This window comes from Pectinophora gossypiella, chromosome 13, assembly GCF_024362695.1.
Source record: "Pectinophora gossypiella chromosome 13, ilPecGoss1.1, whole genome shotgun sequence".
Lineage (NCBI taxonomy): Eukaryota > Metazoa > Arthropoda > Insecta > Lepidoptera > Gelechiidae > Pectinophora > Pectinophora gossypiella.
Genome location: NC_065416.1, coordinates 9,271,651 through 9,294,112, shown reverse-complemented (window position 1 = coordinate 9,294,112; position 22,462 = coordinate 9,271,651). Strand labels below are relative to the sequence as shown.

Here is a 22,462-nt window from a genome sequence, read left to right as displayed (position 1 = left end):
AAAACAACAAAACAATGTAATAGTTTTTGGTGTTGCTGTTAAATAAATACAATTATTAAAGTGCTGTTTTGCTACTTATAAGAATATTAAAATTATCTTTTGTAATATATTTCTAATAAATTTCATAAATTTTGTAATGAAAAGCGATTTAAGAATCATACAAGATAAGGGGCACTATCAGGAATATTACTGGAGAAGCGAAGAAAAATATTCATAAACTGAATTAAATTAATCCATAGACTATTAATTTTATAGTTATTATTCGTAAACTGAAGAATATGCCTGTCAAATGTCTGTCAGTGTCATTTTTATCAATTTGTGATAAGTCAGCATTTTAATACAAAAATACAAAATTTAATTTTGTTGTGATAATATTTCATTTAAGACTGATCCTATGAAGTGGAGCACTGAGTAAATTAACGTCTTAGATGATTAAAATGTGAATTAATGTGATTAAAACTAGCCTGTTAATGTTTATGTACACAAAGACTTGTAATGATGTCCGAGCCCAATAATCCCTTTGCTGGGTTATTAGGAGTGTCAGAAGCGAAGAGTCAGAGTAATGCGGAGTATGCTGAAAGCCCAGCGATAGCCGTCACGTCCAAACAATCGCAGGAAGACGCCGAAATAGAAATGATAAATAATATTGTTGAGAATGTTTTTCACTTCACAATTAATCCTAGGGCTGTGGACGGGGCTGACAGACAGCTTGTTTATCTGGAGGAGCTGGCTGAGGCTATGAAACCTCGAGTTAATATTGACCTGGAGGCACTGGAGCAAGCTCTATTTGAAAGGTTATTGTTACCTGAAGTTGAGGCCACTGTTATTCCTAAATCAAGCCTGAGTTTCAAGGAGCATGTGGTGCAGAAGCAAGTGTTTCCATACCTATTCAGCTCTATTCAAAATCTGCAGAGTTTTGATCACATGGTTGGTATGAGGAATGCACTGGATAAAATGCGAGAGCTGATATTCAGGAATGCAGTAACAGCATTGAAACAGCCGGCTCTCTTTGAGGGCCAAGATTTTGCTGTGCAGTTGGTGGAATTATTAAAACATGTTGATCCACAAAGCCACACTTTCTTCATGGATATTGTGAAAGCATTTGTTTTGGAAGGTAAAAAAATGTATATTATGGAATCTTAAGTTTAATAACTCTATATTCAAGTAGGTAAACTCTCATATCCACACATTCAGTTTCCTTAACATTCAGGCATTTTATTTAAAAACCTATATTTACATTGTAATGTTTGATTTAAGGGGAAGAAGGAGTACAAGAGCAGCTAAAAGAAGTTATGCTGCCTGTTCTAAAGAGAATTCACACAGATGTCAACAAATCAAACATAATCAACCTACCAATTTATGTTTTACCTTCAATACAACTTTTTGCTAGTAAGTATAAATTTCATATTAGCTTATTTAAACTGCTGACATTTGCTATTCTCATATGAGTAATAGAGCAGTTTCCAACTACTCAAATCAGTTACTTTTTACTGAACGTCAAGACACAAAATTGCTATGGAATTTTTGTGAACAACAACAAAGCAACCTGTGCCGTCATAGAAAAAGTGTCAAAATGTTGCACTTATTATTCAATTTTTCTTTATGAAAACTCATAAATAAGGTAAAAAGTAAGGAAAAAAGAAACCTTTTTTGTCACCTTTAGATCTTTCTTTTTTCGTAATTTATCTTTCACCTAGGAAACTACCCAATTGTGATGAAACAAATAAATGTAAAAGAAATTTTTAAAGAAAAAAAAAAGAATCCTGTTCATCAATGTAATTCATTGTCAATTTCTCAGACAATCCAAACTTAGCTCCAATACTGATGGAATCATGTGAACCAAAGATTGAAACAAATGGAAGGCTGTATCAAGATTCGGTCATAGGTGCTCTATTAAGCTTATCTGTACTACCGAGGACAGCTATTTCTTTACATGAGTTCTTTGATAACCCAATGGATCAGGTGAGTTAGCGGCATCATGCAATTTGTTATTGCAGTTATCATCTAGATTTATGACTACATCATTACACAACATAACATCACAAATACTTCATTGCACAACAGGAATTACAAAACAGAAATAGAAAGAGTACAATAGGAGGCCTTAATGCGTATTATTAATAATTATTTAAGATTAGGATAAAGTAATGTATGTGTGTATTTCAGTGGTTCTTAATTCTTGATACACATCAAGAATATACATGGAAAAGCCTTCACTATCATTGTAAAAAATCTTTAAAATTTTGCCTTGTCATTGTGACTGTTATAATGTGTTTACAGTACAAAGACTCAACTATATCCAAGTTTCGCCTTTCTCTTTTAATTCTGTATGCTGCTTAATATAATTTAGGATATCATGTGAGGCCTTTCTCCTAGGCAGTTTAAAAACTCTTAAAATGGGTTGACTACTGGCCACCAATCTGCAGTGAAATAGTATGGTAGATTATGCCCCATATACATATCCAGAGGAGTTCGGTGGCGCAGCGGTAAACGTGCTCGGTCTGCGATTGTTGAAGTTAAGCAACTTTCGCAAAGGCCGGTCGTAGGATGGGTGACCAAAAAAATTTCATCTCGAGCCGTTGGTCCCGGCTGCATTAGCAGTCGTTAATAACCATCAATCCTCAATGGGCCCGCGTGATGGTTTAAGGTCCGATCTCCCTGTCCATCCATAGGGAAGGCCCGTGCTTCAGCAGTGGGGACGTTAATGGGCTAATGATGATACAAATCCATATGTTATAGTTTTATTATGAACACAAAACAAAATCTTCAAAAAGTCTTCATAATATTTCAGGCTGCAACCTCAATGATGGAGTCGTCAGTGTGGAATGCTTCATCTCATCTCACAAATAATATGCACAAAATATTCCTATCTCTGCTAAAAGGAGGTCCACAAATGAGAAACAGATTGCTTACTTGGATCGGAAAATGTCTCAAGACCAATGTTGCCAGAGGCAAGCTTTGGAATGTTCAGGTAAAATAATATTTAATCAATAACTTGGCTATGCCTTGCTTTTTTTCAACTGTATTTAATGTATGATTGAAAATAACTTCCTGTAATCCATTGACAAAGATGTTGAATTTTATAGTCAAATCTTGTGTATAATGCCTTTACATTTTTTTTCTACAAACAAATACCTTTAAATTCAGACTTTGGTTACAATACAATACATATCATCAATTTCATAAAATTTTCTAATAATATCAATTTTCTTTCGTAAAGGCTGGTGAAATCAGTCCAGCAACATTGACATGTGTGTCAGACGGCTTCATGTTAAACTTGGGAGCAGTTCTGCTGCAGCTCTGCCAGCCATTCTGCACCACAGCCGATGACCCGAAGTCACTCAAAATTGACCCCACATACGGCGCAGTAACGGTAAGTATCATTGTACAGTGATTTTGGAGGTGGATTACCAACCTCATCAACCCTGGCCTGACACCAGGGTTACTATTGATCCACCAAAGGCCCCTGACATGACTCATATAACAACTACTTACATCAATAAGTAGTAACCGGGACCAATGGCTTCACGTGCCTTCCGAAGCACAGATTATCTTACTTTCGGCAATCAGGTGATCAGCCTGTAATGTCCTAACCAGACTAGGAATCACAAAGAAATTTTTGTGATATTTCCCCACTGGGATTCAAACCGAGGACCTCCAGATCGTGAGCCTAACGCTCAACCATTGGGCCACGGTGCCAATAAATAAACTTCTAATCATTTAAGGACGAGACATCATGACACACTTATCCTTTTGTTGTGGATACACCACAAATTCGCAAGAAACTCCTCCCCACAAGAAACAAGAAACTCGCCTTTTCTGAAACATGTTTCATAATTTCAGCCCGAAGAGTGTGCAGCTAAATCGGTACACCTGGACTGCCTCCACAACGAGACCTGTCTGCTGCCGCTCAGGGAAGGGGAAGACGGACAGTCTGTCAAGAGGCCTACAGCGGAGACTTACAACTTCGTCACCGAATGTTTCTTCATGACACAGAAATGCATTGATTTAGGTTGGTAGTACTCTTGTTTTTTTCTGGTGTATCTATTTAATGGATGACTAGCTAAACATAAACAGCCCATATACGTCGCAGTGCTGGACACACGCCTCCCCTTAAACAATCGGAGGGTGTATGGAATATACTCCAGTTGCGCGTTGGTGGAAATGTTTGTTACGGCTGCTAGCCACCAACGGCTTAGCGTGCCCTCACACAGAGCAGAGTGACTTATGTGTTAGAAAAGTAACTCATCGCAGACGTTATACTTGCGTCGGCGAAAAAAGTATCATTTCATTTCATTTCGACTTCTAAAAGCCTGGGTTAATAAGCATCGTAGATTTTTCCCTTCATCTCTTATTAATCATACATAGAACAAACAACTTTGGTGAGCTGTAAGATTGATGACGGATCTCACCAACCCCGGTGTGAGGGGACGTTTCCGCCAAAACGGAAAGGATAGCTTGCGAAGTCAATCAACCACAGCATGTGAGAGAGCGAGACAAAATCGCTCTGTCCCTCTCTCCCTCTCGATGAGTAGCCGATTCCTGCTCGTCTCATCTTGTCTCCGCTTCGGCAGAAACCCACAGACTTATAAAGGTCTGTGATGACTTGTTGCAATAATGAATGTTTGTGTGCGCAGTGTGACTAGTCACTACGGAACACCGGCTTGCTTCTCAAACTACGATACGACGGTGTGAACCTCGGTTACGGCACATACTAAGTTAATTCATCTTAAGGAAAATTCCACTTCACACTAAGGAAAATTCCACTTCACTTCAGAATCATAAGCTGAATCATCCGTGTCAGTAACAGCCTGTATACGCTGTGTTATGTGTGCGCAGGCGTGCGCGTGTGCGCGGAGAAGCTGTGGCGCTCGGGGCAGGAGCTGGGGCGGGCGCAGCGCGCGCTCAGCGACGTGGCGGCCGCCGCGCACCACCTCGTCGAGCCCATGCGCCAGCGGGCGCACCATCTCATGACCAAGTAACTTACATTACCTTCTGCCGTGTAGCCTCCGTGGTCCAGTGGTTGAGCGTTGGGCTCACGATCCGGAGGTCCTGGGTTCGATTCCTGGTGGGGACATATCACAAAAAAAATACTTTGTGGCCCCTAGTTTGGTTAGGACATTACAGGCTGATCACCTGATTGTCCGAAAGTAAGACGATCCGTGCTTCGGAAGGCACGTTAAGCCGTTGGTCCTGGTTACTACTTACTGATGTATGTACGTAGTCGTTATATGAGTCATGTCAGGAGCCTTTGGCGGCTCAATAGTAACCCTGATACCAGGGTTGATGAGGTAGGTACTCCACCTCACAACCCACACAATAGAAGAAGAAGACCGTGTAGCATACAATAATGAATAATACTATGTATAGAACGGCAACTCTCCGCTCCCCACCAGCGGCTGAGTTAAGTTTACCTCACCGAGATTCGAATACGATAGTGTCTGTACTGTCTGTTACTGTGAACAGTAAGATTTCAACAGGAACAGAGCATTTTACTAACCGTCAAAACAATAAATTACTATAGAAAGTATGAAATTATACAATTTTAGAAAAACTATCGAACATAATGATAAAGTGGTGTCTATTCGGACAGACACAATGTTGGGTATACTATACAACTCTGCCAACCCCTTCGTGGGATAAAGTAGTGATGCTCTGTTATGTAACATACTTAACCTTGTGTGCAAGTCTATTACTACTGTTGGTTTATCATTATCCACCTTAGGACTATGTATCAAAAGTGGCTGCACATAGTTTCTTGATTATTTGTAGTTCTGCCCACCCCTTCGGGGAATACGAGCATGTATTTATGTATGTGTTGAAATAACTGGCACAAAATCCTCAGGTTCGTGAGTCTCCGCTGCGCGCTTCTCGAGAAAGACATGCTGACAAACTTGCACCGGCTGCAGGCTACAGCTTGCACGTGGCTGGTGCAGGTGGCCATCCGACCGGACCCGGAGTCGCCGCAGGCGAGCTACGCGCCCACCACCGTCGTCCCAGTCCACATGCCTATCACCACGCCCGCGCCTGACACTCTGAGGTAACAAATCAAATAAAACCTTAAATTGCTGCATGAGCAATAAGGCCGCCTGTTGTGCTTTTCTGTATATGTTGTCTTTATCTCTGTATTTTGTGTCCATTGTGCTCAATAAAGTATTTTATCTATCTATCTCAACATAATAGCGCTGATTTTCAGCTGAAACCGAGAAGCGTGTTAATAGAAATATATTTATGCCCAGAATAAATAATCGTACTTCTTCCTCTACCTACCCCTTCGGGATATAGGCGTGAGTCGTGACGCTATGTTATGTTATGTGCTTCTTCTTCGGATATATCTAGATACATCAATTTACAATTCACATACAATATTGATAGCCGATATAATGGTGCTAATTCCTGTAATCCGTCATTTTCTTATCCGTATAAAAGAAAAGGTATAACTTAAAGTAAAATTAGTAGGTGTCTGCAGGAATCGGGGCCAATATTTAATAATGGCCCGGTGATCGAAACCATTGCATTTGTATGATAGCTACGCATACATATTTTCTGCCTATATGTGCGTGAGGTATCCCCGTACGTATAGTATATTAAATAAGGACAATTGTGTATATGGTATAAAAGGTGCCCGATTGTAATGGCATAATTTAATTACCTATTTTTCGAATTACTGATAATTCATATTTTTATACACAGGTGCATACCAGAGTTCGTTCTGGAAAATATAGTGGTGCTGATCACAATGGCGCGGCGCACAGTGGGCGCGATCACGGAGGAGGCGGACATCGCCGGGTTGCTGCAGCCGGCGCTCACGCTTGTGATCACCTTCATGGGTGACTCGGGCCGCACTTACAACCCGCACTTGAGGTAAGAGACCGCTTGGGCCGCACGGCACTTACAACCGAATCTGAGTCAGAGATGACTCTGGACGATTACGATTTATTCTTCCTTTATTTTATTTAAAGTTTAAAAAGAAAAGAAAAAAAGAAAGTACAATACAATACAAATACACTTTATTGCACCAAAATAAAAATAAATAATTACAAAAAGACTCTTAACTAAGTACATGGCAAATGGCGGCCTTATCGCTTAAAGCGATTTCTTCCAGACAACCATAAGGTGAGGAAAAATGTAAAAAAAATATTGAAAGATTGCGGGTACAAACTATAAGTACAACTTACCAATAAATACATGCAAATAAATATATAACATACTTACAGAAATATATACCTAACCTATATACATAACCTAACATAAAAAAAAGAAAAAGTTTACAAAATCAATATATTTCCGGTGTAACGTTACAGAGCGCGACTGGCCGAGTGTCTAGAAGCGATGTTGCCGAACCATCCCGACGACCAACAGCCGCTGAGCAGCTTAGCCTCATTCTACAGGGAACAACTTTTCAAAGAACATCCTCATAGATTACAGGTATAACGAAAACGTGTACTGTAACATTTAGATTATTGATCATTTTAGACTGGCAGCTATTTCTGGATTAGTAGGTTGTAATTTATCTTTGACTCTGTCATATACCCTATTAAGATAGCTTTTTATTAAAACGCGATTAGTATGAAATATGTACATGAAAACTCCGGCTAGGCTACAATGAACAAATTTGTTGAATTTGGCTCCTCCTCACTTTTCTATCCAGGACACTCCATACTAAAATCTCATTCTTACCATATGAGAGTAAGAGCGAGCGAGAAAGACTGTTCCCCCTTTCTTCTCACGGCCATATAGACTAGACTAAGACGCAGAGGGGGAAAGGTAAATCTATCTCCGCGTCCGGTACACATTGGTGCTGTTCTACACACAGTATTGTTCTTTATCCAATGTCATAGTATGAAGCAATGGCGGCCCTAGCAAAATATTTAGGTGGTGCGAGACTTCACAGTGGCACGGCGCTCCTCAAAATACATTTTTTTTTTCGATTCGTTTACGGCCACCAAAATATATCTAATCAAATCTTTTAAAAATATCGTTTACTGATATATGATAATATATGATAATATTATGTGGCCGCTAAGAGGTCTAATTCACACGGCAGGTGTGCCCAATCAAAATTACTTCCCTGTAGATCCGGGGCTGCCAGCCAGGGTGGTCCCCCCCCCCGCCCCCTCGCACCGTTCGCACCGCCTTAGGACCGCCACTGGTATGAAGTAAGTAGTAGGAAGAAAAGAGGGGAGACCTTTTCTCAGCAGTAGGACACGATAGGCTAAAGAAAAAAAAATGTTGACCTCAGAAACTAACTCATAAGGTATGTTGTACGTATCTCAGTTGGTCTCGTGCTTGCTGGACGTGTTCGTGGGCATAGAGATGACGGGGCAGAGCGTGCAGTTCGAGCAGAAGTTCAACTACCGCCGGCCCATGTACCTCGTCATGGACTTCCTCTGGGCCATGCAGGAGCATCGGGACGCCTTCACGTATGTATTGGATTGTCTATGGTCTGTCATTTTTTTTCTCGCCTATAGGTGGAGATTTGTAATAGGCTACTTGACAACCTAGTCAAATGAGATACTTTTTACGAAACGTCAAAACGAAAAATTTCTTTGGACTTTGTATGGAAATACTGTCCTTTAACGTCATCAATAAAAGCGGTCAAACATTGTACTCATTGTTACTTAATTCGTAAATAAAATTCGATAATAAGTCGAAAAGCAAAATGAGATTTAATTTTGATCATCTTTTACTGGCTTCTATTTCTAGATTAGCATATTATAATTTATCTTTGACCCAGTCATATACTGTATTACCAGTAATTTCATTTAGTGTACTATTCAGCTTAAATCTTCCTAAAAGTAAATAAACAAATGCTGAATGAATAGGACTTTATTTCACACACATTTCCAGCACACAAACGTTGATATAAAAGAAAACTCAGGTAAATCGTGGGCACTTATTTCATCTTGTGATGGATGTATGTTCCTGTGACTAGGCCAATATATTATTTCCTCATTGTATGTTATTTCCAGCACATTTACAAACATTTACCATCAATTTATGGAACACATGTAAATTTTAGACAGAGATTTAAAAAACCCAAGGCCAATAACCCGACAGAATTAATTTGACAGCACACGTCAAACGCGTTGCATATCAGCGAGATGCCAATTTTTTTTGGGCCGGGTTTTTCATTCATTCACTCATTCATTTTAAAATTAACAGTTGTCAATCGTCCTTTTCTTTTCGGCGGTAAGAAAATGACGGGTATAACTTAAAATAAAATTAGGAGGTGTGTGCAGGAACCGGGCCAAATGTATGTTATGATTAAATAAATCTTAAAAGTTAGATTGACCCGGGCGATCGTCCAACACTACATAATGTTCTTTATAATATGAATAGAATACCACGATTTTATTGTGGCAGATGACAACTAATAATGTTATTTTCATTTTCCCTATTTCACTTGCAGTCGTCTAGCTAAAGAAGCGGAATCGAACATGGAAGCAGTACACCCACCAATTTTCCTGCGCTTCGTCAACTTGCTCATGAACGATGCCATCTTCCTCCTAGACGAGGCCCTAGGAAACATGGCGCAGATACGCACCATGCAGACTGCACAGTAAGTCTACATCATTGTTATTTTTTTTAGGTTTTGGCTTCGTGCGACTTGCGCATTTGCCACAGACAAATTGTTATTTGTTACTTTATTCAAACAATCATAATGTGACGTAAAAATAAATGACAATATCCGCTTGATATCAATGCAGAATCGTGGTCTGAATCATCCCTAAAATTTTCGATACGGTGTCACTAACACCATGTATGTTTAGTCGTGAGCATTATAATGTACCCACTTTAGGATTCTGTCGCACTAACATATTTGATATTTAGTGAGAGTTACAGTTCAATTTGTCAAAAAAGTTAATGTGACATGGTACCAAAGTGTATACATATTAATGCTCGTGACCGTATGTTATAACCGCACAGTTGTAATATATTATGAGATGACGTCATAAATGTATGCGGAGTTTAGCGCCGGATTCAAACTCACGACTATTTCCCAATTGGAGCAGTCAGAGGTACGTCCATCGCAAGATAAACTACCTACTAAGTACCTACGCCTCACCCAGCTTTCTGTTAGACCAACGTAAGAGCTGGTGAGCCGTTTCGCCGTCTGTAATGGTCGAGCCATCTGTGTAAATAAAGTATATCATTTGCTATTTCCCAGGGAATCTGGGGCGTGGTCGAGTCTATCAGCGCAGGAACGCGAGCAAAACCTCTCAAACCTCTCCCACATCGGCATGTTGGCACGCTTCGACAACATATTAGGTAATTACATTATTTAATCTATAGTTTGTTTCGAGTTTATTTGCAGTTTTGTACACAAAACAGGACATAGAGACAATTAGACTAACACAGACAAACGCTTCAGCTTATTTCCAGTAGAAATTTCTCCCAGCGGACCGGGAGGGAGTTAAACTTAAACTAGGAGAAGATATCTAGGGTAGTTTCCAACTATATCAAATCAGTTAATTTTTACTAAACGTCAAAACACGAAATTCCTATGGAATTTGTATGAAAAAGCAACCTGTGACGTCAGAGAAAAATGTGACAAAATGTCGCACTTATTATTATATTTTTCTTTATTAAAATTCATAAATAATTTAAATAGAAAAAGGAAAATGTTTTTAGTCACCTTTAGATCTGTTCTTATTCAGTAATCAGAATTTCATAGTTTATCTTTATTTATTTATTTGTACACAATAGAACACAGAAAGAAACACACAAAGAAATCAGACAGTACAGGTAAGCTTATCTCTAAAAAAGAGATTTCTTCCAGCTGACCTACTACGATAAGGATACATGCAGTGTATAATACTACAGATAGACATACCTACATACGCGTACAAATCTTATGAAATTACAAGAACAATTATACTTACTAATATAAAGACAAAAAAAAAATCTTTGACCTAGGAAACTACCCCAGTGCAAGATAAATAGAAGAAATAAAAATAGGAAATTGTATTAACGATAAAGGAATAGGAATAGAATTTGTGGGAAAGAATAGACAACAACGACCTTACCAGACCTTACTAGTTGGAATGTAGGATGATTCCGTAAATTGTCAAACACGTTAAGCCGTAGATCCCTGCTGTTACGTCGCAGTCAACCTACGTAGTCATTACATGTGCTATGTCAACGGCCTTTGTCATTACCCTTACAACCCACACGAAAAAAAAAGTTTTTTTTTTTTTCAATGAATTTCGCCAACACGAAGTGGGGCAGCGTGGTGGATGCTTCATTCCAGTTGATTTAAGAGTGGCCTGTGCCCAGCAGTGAAGCTGAAACTTATTTATTATGTATGATTATACAAATTAATAAAAATAACCATCATAATAGAGCCATGTCAGGGACTTTTGGCCACTTAATAGTAACCCTGACACCAGGTTTGTTGAGCTCAGTCATTGATCTCACAATCCACACGAGAGGAGAAGTAGTATAAAATAACTATATTGTTAACTAATTTAAAGAAATGATTAAATTTTACGTCTTGTGTGGCATGTTATCAAATAAACTATCGTTTATCGTAGGTCGGGACACCATCCGGACACTGGTGCGCCTCACCGCGCATGCGCCGTACGTCTTCTGCCACCCAACACTGGTTGAGCGTATCGCCTCAATGCTCAACTATTTCTTACTGCATTTAGTCGGGCCTAATAAGAAGAATTTTAAGGTTAGTAATCCTTTTCCCGTGCTTTAAATCGAGATATTATAAGGCATTGTCTGTGTACACAACGGCCTCTGTGGTACAGTGGTTGAGCGCTGGGCTCACGATCTGGGGGTCCCGGGTTCGAATCCCCGTGGAGACTACATGCTGATCACCTGATTGTACGAAAGTAAGATGATCCGTGCTTCGAAAGGCACGTAATCCGTTGGTCCCGGTTAGTACTTCTGATGTAAGTGAGTAATCGTTACATGAGCCACGCAAGGGCCTTTGGCGGGTCAATAGTAACCCTGACACCAGGGCCGATGAGGTTGGTAATTCACCTAACAACCCACACAATAGAAGAAGATTTTCTGTGTGTATTATGTTGTACATCGTTCTTAAACTTACGCCCATAATCCCTTATGGGGTGGGTAGAGCCACAAGCAGTGAGAAGACAAGTTTTAAGAAACGTCAAAACGATACAAATTCTATAGAAATGTATATATCTGTGTATATCTATATATACACACGTATGTCATCATCTATAAATGTGGTCAAATGCCGTACTCTTTGTTATGTCATTTTTAATTATAATTCCTACCTCTTATTACCATAGAGATATAATCTAGCCATAGAGGCGGCCAATCAGCTCGTAACTGCAAACACTTCAGAACCCCGATACCGACCCCGCCGGCGTGGTCGACGATTTCCCTCATTCAGCGCGTATCTATATAATATTCTTCCACTCAGACGACGCCCTGAGCCGACGTTTGCGCCCAACTGGGCACCCTCAGGCCTATTATCTTAAATTTTGTACCGGGTGAGAGCCCTCAGTGCTCCTCATTTGTCCGGCCAAGTAGTTAATGCCATCCGCGGCAAATCTACAATAAGTCACGTCAAAAAAAACCCTAAATTTACGATTACTGCACAAGGAGTTCCAGTACGACTTTGATATAGTCTACTCTGGGCGCACTCACTCGCGTCAGTGCAAGAGGTAAACCACTGCCCTATATTCCCCTAAAAAATTAGCGTGGAGAATGCTACCTGCTGTTGTCTTAAATTTTGTACCGGGTGAGAGCACTCAGCGCTCCCCATTTGTCCGGCCAAGCAGTTAACTACGCTGAGGCGCTGAGGGCTCTCACCCGGACTCAACCCAGAATGAATGTCACTAACACCCTGTATACGAAATATACCTGCAATCTATAAGACCAATGTGATCTACGTAGTAGGTCTGATAGTACTAAAAATTATATATGTTTGATGTTGATCTCGTCCGCGGCAAATCTCGTCAAAATTAAAGCACATAATAACGGGTTCTTACCGCGTTTAAATGGGGATATGAGACTCCCAATATTTCGACACTGTTGCAAGTGCCATGATCACGGGATGACTGATGAGATTGGAGTGGAGTAGGTAGATCCATAATTTTCTACGGGCAGACATATCTGTCTACCCTCTTTCTTTGCCGCTTGTTTATGTTTTTGATATCGGAATGTTCGGAACCATCTGAACTCGCACGAAACTCACTACGACAAACCGCACTCACTGTGTCCTCACGTTTTTTCACCACATTAGGCCGTTTCAAGTTTTTTACACACTTCACTTTTATTTTTTCTTCATTTTTTCGGCACTTGCAACAGTGTCGAAATATTGGGAGTCTCATATCCCCATTTAAACGCGGTAAGAACCCGTTATTATGTGCTTTAATTGTTTGATGTTGATCTTGTCCGAGGCAAATCTCGTCAAGTCTTGTCAAAATAAAGGGTATAGTCGTGAGCATATTATGTTGTGTCATTTCAGGTGAAAGACATGAAGGAGTTCGAGTTCGACCCGGCGAGCACGGTCCTGGACATCTGCCGCATGTACGTGGAGCTGGGCAACAACCCGCGGTTCTGCGCCGCCGTGTCCGACGACGGCCGCTCCTACTCGCCGCAGCTCTTCACGCTGGCTGAGACCGTCCTAGGTAAACCAATACTAGCATATACATCCTACTCGTACAATTACTCAATTGTATAATCATATTTTATTGATGAATGTGGAGGAAGCAAGAGAAGTGTGTCAGGATCGAAGCAAATGGAATTCCATAGTCTCTGCTTACCCCGGTGGGAAATAGGCGTGAGTTTATGTATGTATGTATGTTATTTTAAAAGAACGTCTAGGGCCCTGTGCCGAGAAGGAAGAGGAGGAGCTCGGTGGCGCAGCGGTTAACGCGCTCGGTCTGCGATTGTTGAAGTAAAGCAACTTTCGCAGAGGCCGGTCATAGGATGGGTGACCACAAAAAAAAAAAGTTTTCGTCTCGAGCTCCTCCGTGCTTCGGAAGGCACGTTAAGCCGTTGGTCCCGGCTGCATTAGCAGTCGTTAATAACCATCAATCCGCACTGGGCCCGCGTGATGGTTTAAGGCCCGATCTCCCTATCCATCCATAGGGAAGGCCCGTGCCCCAGCAGTGAGGACGTTAATGGGCTGATGATGATGAGGGCCCTGTGCCGAGGTTTTTCTTGCAGCTTCGTTTCCCCGGCTATACAAGTTGTGAGAAGCTGCAGTAGTTTTAGGCGGATGAGACGTTCGTTGTGTAAAAAATGACGATTCAAAGTGTAATAATGTTACCTACTGAATAAAGATATTTTTGAATTTGAATTGACTAGCATGCTAGCTTAGGTAAATCAAGCTTGTATTGGGCTGTTTCCGAGCTATTTCCCACCGGGGTAAGCCGAGACTATGGAATTCCATTTGTTTCGATCCTGACACACATCTCGCAACATGACCTCATTTCTACGGCATTAATCCTATTTTCATGCTTCTGCCATACACAACGTTCACTACCGTACTTCAGCATAGGGACAAGTATTGCATTGTGAATAGCTATCCTCGCATCTTGCGAGATACTTTGGTCTTTTTTATATATATACATAATTTATTACATTTTTATATATTCAAGTGCGCATCGGCGGCGGCGGCCTCATCGGCTCGCTTCAAGAGGTGGCGGCGCGGGTCGCAACGTACGCGGAACAACGCCAGCGCGACGAAGAGATACTGGCCAACGCGCCTGATGAGTTCCTTGACCCCATCATGAGCACGCTGATGCTCGACCCCGTCATACTGCCCAGCTCGCGCACCACTGTAGACCGCACCACTATCGCCAGGTATATAAGTAACATATCTTCTTATCGTGTGGGTTGTAAGGTGGAATACCAACCTCATCAGCCCTGGTGTCAGGGTTATTATTGAGCCGCCAGAGGCCTGTAACATGGCTCATGTAAGGACTACATAATGACATCAGTAAGTAATAACCGCAACCAACGGCTTAACGTGCCTTCCGAAGCACGGATCATCTTACTTTCGGACATTCAGGTAATTAGAGCTTAAAAATTGAACTGGATATATAGACAATGGCTTTAATATGGTCTATATAACCACGTCCTGTTATCCCCAATGGGATAGGCAGAAATATAAGTGAAAGACAAGTTACTTTACTCACAAATAGCTTTACAACACACAAATCATTTTCCTCGATCTATGAAACATAACGCATTATTATTTTCCATTGCAGGCATCTGTTAAGTGACCAATCCGATCCGTTTAACCGGTCGCCTCTTTCAATGGATCAAGTGAAGTCCAACACGGAACTAAAGGAGCGTATTCACGCGTGGATTGCGGAACAACGCCGCAACACAGGACAGGCTCGACCTACCGAATAAACTGTAGGTATATATAATGTCGAACTGTCACGAGTTCAATATGCATACACTTTGATACCATGTCACATGATTTTTCTTTGTCAAATTGCACTGAAAGTCTCACTGCAATGTTAAATTTGTTAGCGCGACAGAGTCCTAAAGTGGGTGCATTATATTGCTCATGACTGAGCCGCTTGGTTTGGACATCACTATAGAGCGAGTAACCGAAGCGCGACAAAACTAAATTTACGCATCGGTAGGTACTGATGTATGTCACTGGCCATCAAGACATTTATAGTTAATTTTGAATTTGAATTCTTATATTTCATTTTTGGAAGACGTCTGACGTTGGAAGGAGATTCTTTTGGGAAGTATACAAGGTGTTAGTGACATCGTAACGAAAACTTTGAGAGATGATTCAGACCATAATTCTGATCTAATATCAAGTGAAATTTTTCGTCGCAAAAGTATGGAACTGAAAATAATTTAAAAAAACACTAAAATTTTCATGAATTTTCCGACAGAAAATTCCACTTGATATCGATTCAGAATAATGAGCTGAATCATCCCTCTCAGTATTCGTTACGATTTCATTTACGTACTTGAAAAAAAAACCATGAATTTTGCGACGGAAAATTCCACTTGAGATCAACTCAGAGTCATGGTCTCAATCATCCCCCTCAGTATTCGTTACGATGTAACTAACACCACGGGGTGTTACTAGTTTATATATTAGCCATAACCGTTATTCGCTCTAGGATAATGTCAAAACTATGTTGGATTCTATCGGACAGTAAGCGATCATGGCTTTGAGCGTTCCGCGTTCTTTGTTGTATAATGTTATATTTCCCGGCATGTGGGTATGTCTATGTAGCGTCAACATAGCGAACGCGAAACGCTCGAACTCCTGACCACTTTCTGTCTGAACAAGCCCTTAGGGCCTAAAAGCAATGTCAGTTGAAGGAGGCCTATTAGCCCATTATGAAATGACGATTAAACTGTAGATAAAATTAGTTAGTATTTTATCTATCTATCTATACTAGTTAAAGTTGTATCACGACTCTGTTGTGTCGCACCGAATTGTTTAACTTTATCGGTTCGGTTTTCAAATATATATTTTTTTTAGAATTAAAACTTATTAGTTTTGCGCACATGTTGCAATATAGGTAATTTAAGTTGTTTCGTCTTCGTAATAAGAGATAAAATGAACTGATGCCAATCGTCAGTTCATAATGGACCGCATAAAGGAATGAGAGCTTGTTTCACCATTTACTGATAATTGTCTGGTACCCTATCCAGAACTTATCTGGTAGATAAGCACATGCTGATGTCAGATCCCTGTCCGGTAGACTATCAGACATTTTACCAGCAAGTGGCGAGGCAGGGCTTAACTTTTGTATACTTTGTACATTATACTTTGTATATGCGCGTCGTTACAAATTATACATGTTCGCATGTAACTACGAAGTTAGAGGGGGAATTTTATATGGCAACGACACGGCGTATTTCCTATTGGGGTAGGTAGATACCAGAATACATACTATTATTTGTATTTCTTAAGATAGATCTGTTGAACTACTTACAGTGGTCGGTTGTTACATCCTCGTTTATAATATAAACAACTATTAATTACTTTATACGAAAAAAAATACGAGTAATTCGGCTTCAAAACACTAAATAGTTTTCGTGTTGTCTTTTTTAAAGTCTTCGACGAACACTAAGGATTCATTTAATAGGCAGTTATTATACAGAGTGTTAGTAAGAACGTACCGAAAACTTTGAAAGATGATTCAGACCATGATTCTGGGTTGATATCAAGTGAAATTTCCTGTCGGAAATTTAATGTTCTTTTTTGTTTTTGTTTTTTTAATTATTTTCAGTTTATTTTTGCTACTGAAAATTCCACTCAAACCAGGTTTTTTTGACGTAACTTATTGTAGATTTGCAGCAGATGGCATTAACTACTTGGCCGGACAAATGGGGAGCGCTGAGGGCTCTCACCCGGACTCAACCCAGAATGAATGTCACTAACACCCTGTATACGAAATATACTTGCAATCTGTAAGACCAATGTGATCTACGTAGTAGGCCTGATAGTACTAAAAATTATAAATGTTTGATGTTGGTTAAGTCGCCATATTAAAATCCTTTTTGTAACATCGTAGATAGTAGATTTCGTACTGCTATGTGCAATGGTTGACTGGCATTGTAGGTTATAATAGAAATAGAAAGATTTATCTAAGCTCAAATGGTCGAAGGTAGTTGCAGATTAAACAAATAAACCTTGCATAATATTGTTCATTATTCAAAACTAGGTTTCTAATTGATTTGCTAAAATACAGGATGTTAGTGACAACGTAACGAAAACTTTGAGGTATGGTTCACACCGTGATTCTGAATGGATATCAAGGAATTTAAAATTGTCTTCTCTAGAATTGTCTATCGCAAAAGTATAGAACTGAAAATAATAATAAAAAAATCCTCTTGATATTAACTCAAAATCTTAAGCTGAATCATCTCCTTCAGTATTTGGTACATTGTCCCTAACACTCTGTATAAAAACCCTGTACCCTGTATAAAAACGTAAAAAAACATGAATTTTGTGATGGAAAATTCCACTTGATATTAACTCAGAATCATGGTCTGAATCATCCCTCAAAGTTTTCGTTACGTCGTCACTAACACCCTGTATGTTACATCAAATGTTTTTGTTTTTTTTTTAGAGCCTGGAAGCTATTATAGTACAGTAAACTTGTCAATTAGCATCCGATTACTCCCGTCCATTGACGTATGCTAGACATGCGTAATATATTAATGCGTGCAATTTACATTCCCCCAAAATAATGACATTATATTTAAGATGATTATTTTGAATATAAAATCTGCATCTACCTATGTATAAACAATGCAGTTATACTCTATTCAACGTAGCATGATTAGACATATCTCTCGTCTCTTTCGCACTAGGAGATGTACTATATCTCTGTCCTGCTATCTTTCTAATCATACTACGTTAGGGTCTAGGCCGAACGCCATATAAAACTCTTTATAAACTGTGCAAGTAATATACCTAAGCGAAAGAGAAGTAAATGTTACGAACGAGAAAACTGATTTTTCACACTCGTACGTAAGATAAGAGAAGATATTAAGGTGTATTTGCCGTCTGCGATACGTTAACTCAAGGAATGAAAAGGTTCGTCACCTTAAGTCCAATGTTCGTTTTCATTGCAAAAACCACACACCGGTACAGGCATTTCTTTGACAAATTTTCAAAAGGTAATGTGCTCGCAACCTGAAATAATAATAATAATAATAAAGTTCATTTAGGTAAAACCTACGACACACATATACATTTACAACATTAAAATATACACACTTTAATATTTAGTTGAAAAACATAAAGGTGCCGCAGGTCAACAAAAAAGACCAGGGTTCAGTGAACCTCGCAACGAATCAATTTGGCAACTGACGAACCTTTAGGGGTAGTGACTGAAGCACCGTTCATACAATATTGTGGTTCAGATTCGCACGTCTACAGTTCAGCGTCTAGCTTTAGTGAGTACGCAGCTCAAATGTTACATTACTGACTGCTTTAATTTAAGACCTATGGTATAAATCTCCGACGATTAGACATTACCTGTTAGTGGTATTAACCAGTCCAGGCCGTTTAATAAATGTTACACCTTTCTAGCCGAATGATTCCAGAAACAATCTGTGCTCCAGTGTTGCCGAATAATCGATTATTGATTAATCGAAAATCGACATTTAGAAAATAATTGTTTATTAATCGATATGCAGTCGATTACATGGCAACACCACTGTGTCGGGCTTAATAGAGACTCGAGAAAACACTGGGACATAGAAATGAAATGATATATATTTACAGGCATACACGTGTATTTATATGTCATTATGATAATGTAACAAGACAGCACAAGAACAAAACAGAATGATGCATGTCTGTATTACGTCCGCAATTATCGTCCAAACGTTACATGATAAGAATGACACCAGGACAGATATATAGTACAACACTTTCGCACTAAAGGTATACAGCTTAATACGAAAGAGACAAAAGGTAGGTTTCGCCTAGTGCGAAAGTGACTCTCCTTTAGTGTACTAAGGTATGAAAGAGATAAAAGATAATAATATGTCATTTTAATCATGTTAGGTTTGTTATGTAGACGACAGGTCGACATGGCAATTCTCTAGTGACGTGACGTTTTCAACATCGATATATTTTTATTATGTATGTAACAAAATGTGAATAAAATAATACCACGTTTTCATTTAAGTTAATATTTATTAATCTGAATCATCTAACGTATCGCTACAAAAACTTAAAGAATCTTCGTCACTGGTATCTCCGACTTTTATAATAAAATCCATCCATTTCATTTTCCATTCCCATTAAATTATGTAGAGTGAATTATTGTTTTTTTTTGCTTGAACACGCGACGAAGATGCAACCGTAGCCATTTTTAAAACACAATAGTAATAAATTATGTGAGCGAGATTATAATCGATAAACGCGGGCGATACGGACTCGTGCGACACTAAGACTAAGACGCCGCGGGGACTGTGCGGGTGTGCGGGGCGACCCCGCCTCCGCGGCTCACCTCATGCCCCGATTGCCATGTCGACCTGTCGTCAACAGTAGGTTTCCTTAAAAACTTAAGTACAACGCTACATCATTATGCCTGGAATCTATACTTAAATATACTTTATTGCACCAAAATAAAAAGAACTACATGGCGAATGGAATGGAAATGAATTGGTTCATACCACTTATATGTTGTCCAAAACTACTACAATAGTTGTAATACCGTGTATAAACGTATACTATATGTATGTGTCAAAGTTTTCAATGTTTCAATAGCTTAAAGTTACTATGAGCACGGTAAATATAGTCGCCTTATAGTAAAAATCACGTAAGCGCCTTTTCTTCAATAAAACAACGATTTCTTAGAATTAATTACATTGCTGGTCAACCACAAATTTTGACCTGGATTGAAACTCTATTTCGTGGTTCTGTTAATAAAAATCACACCCGAGTGTGATTTTTCAAAAATGCACTTATGTGATTTTCACTATGAGGCGTTGATCTATACGCTTCGTATATTTAGCACATGATTGCAAAATCTGAGTAAAGGTGGGTACATACTGGACGTAGTATTTGTATTGTATGACGAAAGTAACTCTGTCTGACTGTAATGTTTTCACGCCTAAACCGCTGGTCCGATTGCGATGAATCCGCCCAAGTAGTTAATTCCATTTCCGGCAAATCTACAATAAGTCACGTCTAAAAAAAAATACAGCGACCATATGTGCATTGTGCTAAATATACGCACTATATTATGTGATTCTTATCAAAGATGGCAGGTGCCTAAAACTTTGTCATAACTGTCGCATTTATAAACATAAAAATGGATGTTGTGGACCTATGTGACTAATATATTATAAGACAGTAAAGTAAGATTGCATTGTCGAGTTTTTTTTTTAACGTAAACCTTTGTTTTACATATCATTTTGCTCATGGTGCGTTAGTGAATAACATAATTTGAATTTTCATTCTTTAATGTAAATATTAGCCTGATTGGGGTCGTGTTAGGTGCAATTTTATTTAATTCATTGTGATAAATTTGTTTATGTTAAAGTGGAATTTATAATTTAGATTTATTTCAAATATTATGTACCTACGTACAGCTTAATATAATAAAGTCGTCTGATGAAATGCGTTTTTATTATTGTATCCTTCATTAATCATTCCTGAATAATATATTGTGTTACAAACTCAAGTAATCTCCATCGGGATAGGAATTGGATAGTTTCCTAGGTGAAAGATAAATAATTAAATTCTATTATTAAATAAAGATAGATCTAAAGGTGACAAAAACGTTTTATTTTTTCTATTTAATTGTTATTTATGAATTTTAATAAAGGAAAATGTAATGATAAGTGCGATATTTTCTATGACGTCACAGGATGCTTTTTCATACTAAATCTATAGTAATTTCGTGATTTGAGCTTTAATAAAAAAGTAGCTGATTTGACTAGTTGGAAACTACCCTATAGCTACAATTTGTTAAAAGATTAACGACCCCCGTATTCTAAGTTCACTTGACTTCGTCCCCAGTTGGGGCGACCTCGAGGTCTTTGTCGAACTCGGCTCAAAATCGGTATTCTTCGACGGCGCCTCAACTCTACTTCGAGTTTACTCCAGCAATACCATGATGTCATTATTTTCATGTTGGCAGTATGATATGTTCGACTGCAGTGAGTAACAAAGAGAATTTTAAGCTATCGATCGCATGTTGAACTAAGTACCCGCGTTTCACCGAGCTTTGTGATTTGCCAGGCGTATCGCCATCCTGTAATGGTCAATAATCAACTGTTTGTAATTGGAGACAACAAAAACGAAACGCTGGTACTAATTTCAGCAGACACCTAATTTGATTTTAATTTACGTCTATCTTTTTCTTATCAGCCGAAAAGGAAAGAGGCGAATGCTCAACAGATATTTTAATTTAAAATGAATGAGTGAATGAAACGAATCAAATAGGCATTTCGTTGGAATGCAACCCGCTTGACACGCGTGCTGTCAATTTAATTCTGTCGAGTGAATTCCTAAACGTAACATTTTTAGGATGTATATTATGAGAATGACAGGTATGTTACGTATAACTTAAATAAAATTGGAGGGTGTCAAATTATTATTTCATTTTATTACATTTTTTATTATGTCAGTGTTATTTTTTGGCAAGTTGACAGCGATACTCGACATATCCCACGGTGAGTCGCGGCTCATACTCGTCACATTTCTGCCCAGGCCTGCACTGGCAACTGTAACAATAAAAATCAATAAAATGCATTGTATCTTTACATAAGAAGGTTAGATTCTATATTTAAAAAAAAGGTCCTCCTCCACCAACAGATTTCAGACATATCTCATTCGAAGCGTCTTAACAAGGTGATAATTTCGACGACTTTCTCGAAATACGTGGGGTTTAACCGGAATTCGGGATTTTATATATGATTTTGGGTACGTCCTGGTACATTATTGTCTCAACGAAAAGATTCCTGTAAGTATATATCTCATTTTGAAGTTAAAACTAATTGGTAATCCTTTTAC

At 39.0% G+C, this 22,462-nt stretch overlaps 1 protein-coding gene across 1 annotated transcript; it reads left to right on the top strand.

Annotated features, from left to right (window-relative positions):
* Positions 1-290: 290 nt before the first annotated feature.
* LOC126371967 (ubiquitin conjugation factor E4 A) lies at positions 291-17,912 on the top strand. The gene is made up of 17 exons (XM_050017444.1): positions 291-1,114; positions 1,258-1,389; positions 1,799-1,962; positions 2,792-2,971; positions 3,221-3,373; positions 3,844-4,012; positions 4,840-4,978; positions 5,846-6,040; positions 6,694-6,864; positions 7,305-7,428; positions 8,278-8,423; positions 9,413-9,562; positions 10,172-10,272; positions 11,538-11,680; positions 13,454-13,616; positions 14,592-14,796; positions 15,204-17,912. Exons 1-17 carry the CDS (start codon positions 496-498, stop codon positions 15,349-15,351), a joined length of 3,102 nt encoding a protein of 1,033 aa, XP_049873401.1. The 5' UTR covers positions 291-495; the 3' UTR covers positions 15,352-17,912.
* Positions 17,913-22,462: the final 4,550 nt, after the last annotated feature.